We start from the raw sequence: 12,833 nt of genomic DNA, 5'->3' as shown, positions 1-12,833 counted from the left end.
GGAAGAATGCTCCTTACATTGGTGGTCAGTGGGAAGAATACACCCCTTATGTTTGTGCCCAGACTGCCACCCTTACACACAGCTAAAAAAAAATAATTGTAGTCATGCTGCTGGCTTTGACAAGTGGCATTTGCCCCAATGTTTTAGGGGTTCTGTTAGATGGGAGGTCAGTCAGCCACACTAAAGAATCCCTAGCAACCTCTGAAGGGACCCTGGTTGAGAATGACTGGTCTAAGATAACAAGTGGTACTCCCAGTAAAGGTCTGAATTGTTGTATGAATTATGGTTTTGGTTTACAGTAAATTGTATTAATATAATCCATATCTTCTAGGGTGATAACTTAAAAATACCAGGATGCTGACCCTCCTGTGTGTGTGCTTCTTGCTGGGCTCCACAGCAGCTTTGAGTGGTGAGTATGGGTTATTACAGCACTCTATACATCTATTGTACTAGTGGATTGTGATTGTTGATGATTGGTTAATGAGGATGTTTAATGATGATGACTGATAGTGATTTTTTTCCCGCTATTTATCTAGTGCTGACACTTTATGCATTACTTCATGAGGTACATGTAGCGCTGACAACTTTTGTTTTTAGTCATAAGTGTGTTATAAAGGTATAAGTTGATCTAGTGCCATCTAGTGGACAATTAAAAAGGTACAACACTTTTATGTTTCATGATTAAGAGAAGTGACATGGAAGTGATTGATTGTTTACTTCTGAACGTTAACTGCGACCTACCCACAATGCTCCTGGACAAGAGAAGAACTGAACTGCATTATGGGAGGGTGTAAAAGGTTTGGGAGCGGCCATCTTAGGCCTCTTGTTCCTAGGACGTGTGGCCTGCCAGCAGGACTCTGTGGGTGTGTGTGTCCCACAGGTTTGCGGCCTACCTTGTGAAGGAGCGGAGCAGCAGCAAGGTTCCTGCCATCGTATTACAGTGTGCTGAAGCAGCAGAAGTGATTGTTCCGGAGACCAGTGGGGGAGGTAACCGAGGACTCCTGGTCTTTAGTAAACGGAACAGTGTGACGGCGTGGTGGTGGCTCCATACGGAGGGAGAACTGCTGAAACGGAGACATCTATCTGCCGGATCCCGTGTAGTGAGAGGGTTAACACCTGGAAGTTTGTTTAATACTACACACACACTTAGAACTTTTACAGATTGTTGCTGGGACCGATAGTCCCACGGAACAAGTTGAGTTGGAAAATATTACATTTGCTTAGACTGCAATATTCAAGAGCTGACACTAGATGTCTGTCTTCTTCGTATAAGAACACTTAATCAGTTTGCTTGATTACAATTGCCTTTTTTGTATTACCTTACACAATTGCCTTTTTTGTATTACCTTACACTGCGCAACACCTCAGAAGAACTCTCTGTGGATTACAATTACCATTTCATAGCTAGTGAAGATTGAAGACGTCAAGACTATTGCCCCGTACACAGATTTTCCGATGGAAAATGTGTGATAGGACCTTGTTGTCGGAAATTCCGACCGTGTGTAGGCTCCATCACACATTTTCCATCGGATTTTCCAACACACAAAGTTTGAGAGCAGGCTATGAAATTTTATAAGAGATGAAAGCTATTGGCCACTGCCCCGTTTATAGTCCCGATGTACGTGTTTTACATCAGCGCGTTCAGAACGATCGGATTTTCCGACAACTTTGTGTGACCGTGTGTATGCAAGACAAGTTTGAGCCAACATCCGTCGGAAAAAATCCTAGAATGTCCGATCAATGTCCGACCGTGTGTACGGGGCATATCTCTTTTATTGCAGGGCCCTGCATCTAGTTACAAAGGGTAGTGACTTTACGGTTTAGAGCAGGGGGAGCTCCCTGGTATAAATATATATTTAGATATATTTGTGTATGTCACCAAGACTGTCATAACTATTTACTATACTGTTACATTACATTGGTGTGATAGTGTAGTCACTGTAATAACTCTTTATATAAAATATATCATTTACCCAAAAAAGAAGTTATTTTGGTTATTACAGAAGTTTGTGTGCAGTGTTGTTATTTCTCCTGCAGGTGGAGCTACAAGCACCCAGGTAGAGGTAAATATAAATATAAGTGTATATTGTGGGTTAAAGTTGGTACTCATATCATTACAACACTGCACTACAGCTGTGTCAAGGGGATTGAACAACTTACGAGGGGTGAAAAGAATAGAGGACAGGCCCAATAATAAACCAGCAGCTCCACCGAGAGTTATTGCTACATACATAAAACCATTATATGTGTTTGGAATTCTTGTCATCAAGAGCCCCTCTTAATGGGCACAGCAGGTGTACAGACCTGGAAACTCAGTGCAGGATAGTGGGAACCCCTCATAATGGGCACTGCAGGGGTACAGACCCAGGAACTTGGCACAGGGATGGTGGGAACCTCTCATAATGGGCACATCAGGTATACAGACCTGGGAACTCGGCACAGGGATGGTGGGAACCCCTCATAATGGGCACATCAGGTATACAGACCTGGGAACTCAGCACAGGGATGGTAGGAACCTCTCATAATGGGCACAGCTGGTGTACAGACCAAGACATTGAGTGCAGGGATCTCGTTTTGGTAAGCTGTGCCTATTTAAATTGCTTTCACAGCAATCTTACATAGGTGGCTGAACTCTATGCACATACAATATACACATTTCCTGTAGGAGACTCCTCCCCGTCTGACCGCTCTTCTCTCTTGCACCTTTCAGTTCAGTCGCGGCGCTCTTCCTTCTCTAACGAGTTTGGCATTGGTGGAGGTACAGCTTTCTCTTTCTCTTCGGATCAACGGAACGGGCAAATAACAGGCTTTCGCATCAGGGAGACTACCGCCAATATAGTTGGGTAAGTTCCTTCAGAATATCACTCGTCTACCACACCAACATCTTCAGCACATTTCAGGTATACACATATAATTCAAATCTGTAATGTAAGTTCCTGTCAGGTGATTTTGTCTAGGCTGAGCTGAGGTCGTCAATCTGCTGCAGGCTAGGGGAAGCATTTCCTCAGTCTCCTCTCCCCTAGTGATCAGACTGCAACATTGTAACTTTGCAGCAAGTGATAAGGTGAGAAGCTGCAGCAGGGGCTCAACTGTGTCAGACGTTTGTGAACACCTCTAAGACCTGCATAGACACCAGGATTTACATAACTGTGTCATCTCTGAGCCAGCATCTCCAGAAAATAGATAGTAGCCCTGGATAATCTCTGAACAAAGATGGTGCCAACCGTCTGGAGAAAAAAGCAGATGAAGGCATTGTCAGGGGGAGTACTGTGATTTTATATATTTATTTCAGGTACTTGTATAGCGCTGTCAATTTACGCAGAACTTTACTTACACAATATACATTCACATCAGTCCCTGCCCTCAAGTAGCTTACAATCTAAGGTCCCTAACTCACATTCATACATGCACATAGTAGGGCCAATTTAGGCAGGATCCTCTGTGATCTCTGTGAGAGGTAATAAATACCTGGAGGGGTTACACAGACACATTACTGAGCATGAAATGGTAGGCTCTGATTTCCGCATTACATCACAGCTCTTGGAAGCATTACAATACTGCTGGTTCTTTTTTCTAATATCTTCATATTGTTCTCTCCAGGATCCAGCTCCAGTATGGTGATGTCTGGGGGCCTTTTTACGGATATTCCATCGGTACTCTTTTCGAGGTCTTGCTGTTCCGCGGTGAAAACATCACTCAGGTGTCGGGGAAAACCGGCTCTTATGTGAATGAGCTGATCTTTGTGACAAGCCGTGGAAGAATATTCAAATTCGGGCAACCATCGGGAACAAGCTTCAATGACGTTCCTTTGTTTGAGGGTACTGTACTGCGCTACATTAGTGGGCGATACACCCCCAACCTCCTGACCAGCATTGGCTTCCACTGGGGCACCCAACCCAGCTGCTACAACTGTAAGGCTTCTAAGTGACCTCAAGAACTGAGGAGAGCCAATCGGAAGGCCAGATTACTTCATTGGCCTTTTGGCTTTTTTTTTTTCGTTTCATAATGCCTTTTGACTTTTTTACTTTCTTCCTTTCCAGCATTCTCTGAAATAATAAAGCTTTGAAATCATTTTTTGTTTTCTGTTATGTTTGTAGAAGCTCTTTAAGTAGCTATTACCAAATGAGAAATGTCCAAAAACTCAGTTATAGATACAGTATATTAAAATGATATTTTTATATATTTGCACTCACACTTACACTAAAATAATGTTCAGGTCTTGGGAACACCTGTCATGGAATGTTAGCAGATTGGTGGTCAGTGAGAGATATCCCCCTTACACTGGTGGTCAGTAGAAAGAATACCGTATTGCTCTGGTGGTTATTGGGAAAAATGCTCATTACACTGGTGGTTAGTAGTGATGACCTTTGGTTTGGCCCGACCAACATGCAGTGGCCATGTAGTGGAAAGAATGACCCCCCTTTACAGGCAACTAACATGATCATTAGTGATCAGTGAGGGACATTCCACTTACACCAGTGGTCAGTGGAAAGAATGGTGGTTATACTGGTGGTTATTGGGGAGAAGGCTCATTTAATTGGTGGTCAGTGGTGATGGGCTTGGGTTTGGGTTCAGTCCGCAGCCAAGTTTGTCTGAACCTGGGAGTTAGCTGTCATTGTTGGGCTGTCACACTGGAGGCTATTAGTTTGTCACAGTATATTGGTGGTCAATAAGAGATGTACCACTTGCACTGGTGGTAGAAAGAACATCCTGTTACATTGGTGGTTATTGGGAAGAATAGCCATTACACTGGTGGTCAGTAGTGATGAGCTCAGAATTGGGGTTTGGGTTTAGTCTGTACCCAAGTTCGTCCTAACCTGGAAGTTAGCTGTCATTGCTGGGTTGTCACACTGGAGGTTATTTGTGAGTCATACTATATTGGTGGTCAATGAGGGATGTCCCTCTTGCACTGGTGGTGGAAAGAACACCCTGTTATGCTGGTGATTATTGGGAAGAATGGCCATTACACTGGTGGTTATTCGGAAGAATGGCCATTACACTGGTGATTAGTAGTGATGAGCTTGGATTTGGGCTTGGGTTCAGTCCGCACCCAAGTTCGTCCAAACCTGGAAGTTAGATGTTATTGCTGGGCTGTCACACTGGGAGTTAGTGGTGAGTCATACTACATTGGTGGTCAATGAGAGATGTCCCTCTTGCACTGGTGGTGGAAAGAACACCCTGTTACACTGATGGTTTTTGGGAAGAATGGCCATTACACTGGTGGTTATTGGGAAGAATGACCATTACACTGGTGGTTATTGGGAAGAATGGCCATTACATAGTGTAACGAGCTCCTTGTGTACCACTCTCCCGACACTCCTCTGCAGCTATTGAATCAGATTGTAACGTCTGATGGTTTGGTCATCCAATGCTGCAAGATTAGAACTACAGCTATGTGCCGTTCTAACCCAGTTGTGATAGCTCAGAACAAGTATGTAAGTTCAAACAGGAATCTCTTTTATTGCAAAATACAGGCTTTTATACACTAAAAGAGGAGGTGCAGACCTCCTGCTCATATTACTCTAACAATACAGCTGTAACCTAATTAACCTAATTAACATGAGCTAATTAACTAATCCCTTTAGACAGCCTAGATGACTCAGACATGACCTTTAGGCCAGACTGGCCATCTTGTAGTTCAGAAAATCCAATCAACATTATCACAATAGCAGAGTTAATTAAACACAAACAACAATGGGGATCTAATGACTCTTAGATCCCATACTAGAGACTTATTTACAATACACATTTTAGCAGACAACAGACAGGTAGCTGGAATTGATGACATTAGCATTTAACAGAAGGAGTTCCAACCGTATGAATCATTCACTATTCCAATATGGCAAATCCAGGGTCCCCAGAGTCTGTGTGTCCTGGGGGACCAGGACCCGAATCCACAGTAATACCACCTCAAGGGTCTCCGCGCATACAGCTCACAAAGAACACCGTTCCCCCAAATGCCAGGGCTCACGATCAATCGGCAAGAGGCTAGCATACAGTGCCCTCCAAAAGTCTCTCTCCCGGCTAGGTCTGTCACGCATAGCTGGCCAGTAGTGATGAGCTTGGGTTTGGTTCTTCTGAACCCAGAAGAATGGCCATTACACTGGTGGTTATTGGGAAGAATGACCATTACACTGGTGGTTATTGGGAAGAATGACCATTACACTGGTGGTTATTGGGAAGAATGGCCATTACACTGGTGGTTATTGGAAAGAATAGCCATTACACTGTTGGGTATTGGAAAGAATAGCCATTACAATGGTGGTTATTGGGAAGAATGACCATTACACTGGTGGTTATTGGGAAGAATGACCATTACACTAGTGGATATTGGGAAGAATGACCATTACACTGGTGGTTATTGGGAAGAATATCCATTACACTGGTCTTTATTGGAAAGAATGGCCATTACACTGGTGGTTATTGGGAAGAATGGCCATTACACTGGTGGTTATTGGGAAGAATGACCATTACACTGGTGGTTATTGGGAAAAATGGCCATTACACTGGTGGTTATTGGGAAGAATGACCATTACACTGGTGGTTATTGGGAAGAATGACACATACACTGTGGTAACACAGATTGAACAGGAAGTGTGTCCTGAGAAACGATTGGTCAGTGTGTCCTGAGAAACGATTGGGAGTCCTAAGACTCCATTGACAATCGGCTCTCAGGAGCTGCTAGCTGCTTGGCTGGGAGGAGAACCTTATGAGGAAGATTACAAGGATGCGGGGTAGGGCTGCTGCTCCTCGCTCGGGGGCCTTTGCTTCTCCTCCCGGCCGAACAGGAAGTGGGTCCTGAGACCCAATTGGCCGGGAGTCATAAGATTTCCTGGCCAATTGGGTCTCAGGACCCGCTTCCTGATTGGCTGGGAGGAGAATCAGGAAGACAATAGGGAATATTAATTTGCTATTGTCACACAACTGGGAGGGCTCGAGGCGCAGTGCTCTGCGCCCCGAGCCCACCCTTTTTTGAAGCCAATTGGAGCCTCAGGCTCTAAACATGTGCTTCACAATAAAAAAAACAACCCATTGGAATCCATGCGTCCAGCGCCCTGCATGTTAATTAGGGGCTGGAGCATGGATTAGGGGGGCGGCGCCTCTGCACCCTGTATGGATGGGTCCGTCACTGGTTACATCACTTCCACATTCAATGTGAAACATGTCATCACTTTCACACCTGCAGACCATGTAGTGTTTCCATATCTTTATCCAATCCCTTGTATCTGTACTATGTATCTCTAGTACATACGGTGTATCTCTATTTTCAAACTAGTCTTGCTTTTTAAAATTGTTCTGCTGCTGGACAACTGTGCACTGCATTATCCTTTAAGAACACACCTGCTTGTGCCCTCCATCTCTACTACATTATTTCCTAGTCTTAAGCTGGCCATACATGGATCAAAATTCAGCCAGTTCTGCAGGGAACTCCAGGGGACGCCTTCTCCTTGTCAGAATGCAAAGACACTTGCTCATCAGAACTGTGCTGCCATCGGCCAATTTTTACACTTGTGGCCGGGGCCACTCGCTCTGCATGTGGGGGTACCTTTGGCCGTGCACATGCTCATCAATACCCAGGGTCAGGCGGGGACTGCGGTCATGTGAGAATCAAACATTAAGGCAGTTCCCCAACCTCAAGGTGAGCCGTGTCACTGTGTGCAGTAATAAAAGCACAGAGTTCCTCTGAAACATTCTGTCCCGTGTCACTACACACGAATAAAGTATTACTAAACCCAGTAAATATAAACTGCTAAATATCTTTTCTCATCAGCAGTATATAGCAGTCATGTGACTTCTATCAGTGTCTGGTTAAAGCTTGAAGGAGGAGTTTTCATTTTCCCCTGATTGTCCTATCAGGATGCAGGACCCCTGACCCTCTGTCTGGACAGTGCTGATTGACCCTGTGCTGTTCGCATTCACCCTCACAAGAGAAAAAAAAACTCTCTAGCAATACACACCAGACTGAGCAGGTGCAGCTTGTCCCCTAGACTCCGTTCTATCCAGAGATAGATTGGGGACAGTGGAAGAAGAGGAGGATGAGAGAAGACCGGAGCAAATAGCCTTTTTACACAATGCAGAGGATTCCCCCCTAGATTCCACAGTGAGAATAAGAAGCATGCTTTACTGTATATACAGACTGATTTTACTGTTGTGGGTTTAATAACACTTTAATGTATGTTGCATTTAGGAGGGGTGCTGCTGAGCCCCTGTGCCCCCTCCAACAGTCCAGCGTACCATTGCCACCGTACTCCCAGTGACAGAACGGGGCCCCGCACCCAGCGCGGACCTCGTGTGCGGCCAGGCTATGGAACTCCGTAACACAGTACCGGTTGCTATGGAAAACCGATCGCTGGAGAGGGAGCCAGAACACAACCCCCCCTCGCTAATGGAGAACCCTTCGCTATGCCAGGTACCACACTTTATGACCGGCTGCCAGGGGCGGACTGACAACTCATGGGGCCCCCGGGCAATAGGAGATTATGGGGCCCCCAGGCAATCAGAGATTATGGGGCCACACAGTATACACAAACACACACACAGAGTATACAATCACACAGTATACACATACATGTACACACAGTATACACAGAGATGTTTCTATTGGCTAAGAAGGTACTGGAGAGGTGGGGCAGCTATAATCTCAGGATTTTTAGACCAAAAGGATGTCGGTAAGGGACATTTCAGAGACAGATGTAAAAAAAAACACAGATTTTTACATACTGTCCCTGGTTTTACTGAGGCTGGCAACCCTGATGGGGCCCCCTAGTGGCCTGGGGCCCTCGGGCAGTGCCCGAGTGGCCAAATGGTCAATCTGCCCCTGCCGGCTGCAATGTACCTTGCACTAGTTCTTGGTTAACCAATTGCATTACTCCTCCTGCTGGCGTTGCCTTGTAGTAGTGACTTTACTTTATACCCCGTTAGTGCTTTACTGACCCTAGTTCTTTGTTTACATTAGGAACTATCATGCACCCCTTTAGAATGGCTTTGAGACCAGACTTTAAACAGTTAACAGCTTTACTGAAGATTCAGCAGCACAGTTCAACAGCACAGCACACATGAACCAGAGTCCAGCCCTAAGGCCTGGCGCACATCATTACGGGTTTGCGGAATTGCAGCGATTCCCGCACCTGCAATAGTGGGAACCAGGCCTAACTAACTAATGCGAGCTGCCCAGGCTCATACCTTCCAGAGAAGCAAAGTCCATTCAGCAAAAGTCCAGTAGTGGTAGGTTCCTAGTCCAGGGAGAACCCCACAAGGGGAGGCCATGTGCTCCAGTGGGACTACATGTTGCAACAGGTCTTCCTCTGTAAATCCCATGTGGAAGAGAGAGAGCTGTGAGCACTCCCCTGGTATTTATGTGGCTTACAGCAGGGGGGCAGGAGGACTCATAAAGCCCGGAAAAAGAGTCTAGACACACTTAACCTCTTCCTATATCAGGCAGCCTGAACTACACTATATTGTCAAAAGTATTGGGACACCTGCCTTTACATGCACATGAACTTTAATGGTATCCTAGTCTTAGTCCGTAGGGTTTAATATTGAGTTGGCCCACCCTTTGCAGCTATAACAGCTTCAACTCTTCCGGGAGTGGAAGGCTGTCCGCAAGGTTTAGGAGTGGGTCTATGGGAATTTTTGAAAATTCTTCCAGATGGGCATATGTTAGTTCAGACACTGATGTTGGACGAGAAGGCCTGGCTCTCAGTCTCCGCTCTAATTCATCCCAAAGGTGTTCTATCGGGTTGAGATCAGGACAGTCAAACTCGCTTATTCATGTCTTTATGGACCTTGCTTTGTGCACTGGTGCAAATCATTTGGTGGAGAGGGGCGTTTTGGTGTGAGGTTGTTTTTCAGGGGTCGGGCTTGGTCCCTTAGTTTCAGTCAAAGGCACTCCTAAAGCGTCAGTATGTCAAGACATTTTGGACAATTTCATGCTCCCAACTTTGTGGGAACAGTTTGGAGATGGCCCCTTCCTGTTATAACATGACTGCGCACCAGTGCACAAAGCAAGGTCCATAAAGAACCACCCCCAAACTGTTCCCACAAAGTTGGGAGCATGAAATTGTCCAAAATGTCTTGACATGCTGACGTCTTGGACACCCTTCCCAGAAGAGTTGAAGCTGTTATAGCTGCAAAGGGTGGGCCAACTCAATATTGAACCATACGGACTAAGACTGGGATGCCATTAAAGTTCATGTGCGTGTAAAGGCAGGCGTCCCAATACTTTTGACAATATAGTGTATCTGCATAGCTACATAGTGCAATTAATACAACAGTGGGAATAATATCAATGGCACCCCACATGCATCTGCTTACAAACTGCTTTATCATCTGAAGTTTTTTCATTCTGAATGAGAATTTGATATAAACTGGCCAGCAGCAGAACAACTTTGCATCAGTGAGAACAGGGACAGCCTCAAGGAACTGCTGGGCTCTGAAGAAGAAGGTAATCCTTCGAAACGCGTCAGTCGGCAGTGGCCCCTGACACCTCCTCTGTTACCATCTGGAGTTTATCGGTCTTAGACCAATCGCTGTCATCTGGAGACTGTTTGCATCGCGAGTTTTCTCCCAATTGTTTGCGAGTAGTTTTATAATATACTTTTAAATAAAAATACATCCAAGGATAATACACAAGACTGGTGCGCCCCTCTTTTCTTTTTCCCTCTGACAGCCTCAAGGAACCATTGGTCAATTTATATTCAGTGGTCAAGGCAGGTCTATTACCCATACCACCCAACTGTCCCTGATTTCGAGGGACTGTCCCTGATTTGGAGCAATGTCCCTCTGTCCCTCATTCCTCCTCATTTGTCCCTCATTTTGGTCTGATCCATATAGTTGTATATAAAATGCACTTTTTATCTTTCAAAAAGTGTTTCCCAGTGCTAAACCTTTCATCTGATTTCTAAATTGCTGCATTTGCACATTTTAAAAGCCAATATAAAGGAATAGTAGTGGTAAAAAAAAACACTTGTGGATTTAACTAACCTTTTTTTGGGTTAATTCTACTTTAAGGGGGTGTGACAGGGGGCGTGTCCTATGCCTACATACATTTGCTAGTAGGTGTCCCTCATTCCCATCTCAAAATGTTGGGAGGTATGCAATTACCACTTAATATACTGTAAATACGCTAAAACTACCTGAAAAGGGTGTTTTTTTTACTGGAATGAAGTAAGTTTGTGGTGCTGCTGCTGTATGGAAGCAAAATTAATTGTAAAAGGAAAAAGTTAATTCCATAGTCAAATACTCCATACTGTTCAATAACCATGTACAGTTGCAACCACTTCAGCGCTGGAAGATTTACCCCACTTCATGACCAGGCCATATGGCACTGCATTACTTTAGCTGACAATTGCATGGTCGTGCGACGCTGTACCCAAATAAATAAACAAAAAAAGACCGACAGTTTTGAAAATAATACATTTTTTCCTTTCTGCTATAAAACATATCCCATAAAAAAAATGTAAAAAATCAAATTTCTTCGTCAATTTAGGCCAATGTGCATTCTGCTACATTAACACAAACTTCTATCAGCACAAATATTAATAACCTTAATCACTATGTAGTGATATGAATAATAGGTGATATAACAAAATCCCACAAAAAAAACAAAAAACTGAAAAATGCCCTCCTACCTGGCTGCTGCACACACAGAAAATGTGCAAATGATAATAACCTTAATCACTTCAATACCGGGCACTTATACACCTTCCCGCCCAGGCCAATTTTCAGCTTTCAGCGCTGTCGCAGTTTGAATGACAATTGCGCGGTCATGCTACACTGTACCCAAACAATTTTTTTATCATTTTGTTCCCACAAATAGAGCTTTCTTTTGGTGGTATTTGATCACCTCTGCGGTTTTTATTTTTTGCGCAACAAATAAAAAAAGACCGAAAATTTTGAAAAAAAACAAGTTTTTCTTTGTTTCTGTTAAACATTTTTGTAAATAAGTAAGTTTTCTTCTTCAATGATGGGCACTGATATGGCTGCACTGATGAGGTGGCACTGATGGGCACTGATGATGGGCACTGATAGGTGGCACTGATGGGCACTGATAGGTGGCACTGGTATGCGGCATTGATGGGCACTAATAGGTGGCACCGATGGACACTCATAGGCGGCAGTGATGGGCACTCGTAGGTGGCATTGATGGGTACTTATGGGTGGCACTGATGGGTACATATGGGTGGCACTGATAGGTGGCACGGATGGGCACTGATGGGCACTGATAGGTGGGCACTGATGGGCACTGACAGGTGGCACCGATGGTCACTGATGGGTGGCACTGATGACACTGATTGGTGGCACTGATGACACTAATGGGCACTGATTGGCACAGACTGGGCACATTGGGCACATGTGGATGGCCATGGGGTACATACCTGGCCATCCACATGTTGCCCCTTCCCTGGTGGTCCTAGTGGCGATCCCTGGTGGTCCAGTGTGGTCATCTGAGGGGGGGGCTGCGCTGAAACATAATCAGCGCAGACCCCCTTGCCAGGAGAGCCCCCAAACGGCTCTCCTCTGCTCACGTCTGTCAGACGCGAGTGAGGAAAAGCCTATCAACGGCTCTTCCTATTGACATCGTGATCAGCCGTGATTGGACACGGCTGATCACGTGGTAAAGAGCCTCCGCCGGAGGCTCGCGGTGGCATGTTATCCTGCTGGATGCCCTATGACGCCCAGTCAGGATAACTGAACCACCGCCCAGCCGTCATCTGCTATAGGCCGGGAAGGAAGTGTTTAATCACTATGTAGTGATATGAGTAGTAGGTGATGTGACAAAATCCCGCCACAAACCAAAAATTTAAAAATACCCCCCCACCTGGCTGCTGCAC

At 45.1% G+C, this 12,833-nt stretch overlaps 1 protein-coding gene across 1 annotated transcript; it reads left to right on the top strand.

Moving 5' to 3' along the window:
* Positions 1-299: 299 nt before the first annotated feature.
* Positions 300-4,071, top strand: LOC141147589 (zymogen granule membrane protein 16-like). Its single transcript, XM_073634817.1, has 3 exons — positions 300-409; positions 2,711-2,843; positions 3,601-4,071. Exons 1-3 carry the CDS (start codon positions 355-357, stop codon positions 3,926-3,928), a joined length of 516 nt encoding a protein of 171 aa, XP_073490918.1. The 5' UTR covers positions 300-354; the 3' UTR covers positions 3,929-4,071.
* Positions 4,072-12,833: the final 8,762 nt, after the last annotated feature.

Source organism: Aquarana catesbeiana, linkage group LG06 (assembly GCF_042186555.1).
Source record: "Aquarana catesbeiana isolate 2022-GZ linkage group LG06, ASM4218655v1, whole genome shotgun sequence".
Classification (NCBI taxonomy): domain Eukaryota; kingdom Metazoa; phylum Chordata; class Amphibia; order Anura; family Ranidae; genus Aquarana; species Aquarana catesbeiana.
Note: the sequence above shows the minus strand (reverse complement) of the source record. Positions and strands in the feature narration are given on the sequence as shown.

Bases quoted from the DNA above. Each gene is read 5' to 3' on its own strand.
- LOC141147589 (XM_073634817.1), top strand. From the start codon at position 355: ATGCTGACCCTCCTGTGTGTGTGCTTCTTGCTGGGCTCCACAGCAGCT. The intron at 410-2,710 runs GTGAGTATGGGT...TGCACCTTTCAG, and splicing joins CTCCACAGCAGCTTTGAGTG to TTCAGTCGCGGCGCTCTTCC. The intron at 2,844-3,600 runs GTAAGTTCCTTC...TGTTCTCTCCAG, and splicing joins ACTACCGCCAATATAGTTGG to GATCCAGCTCCAGTATGGTG.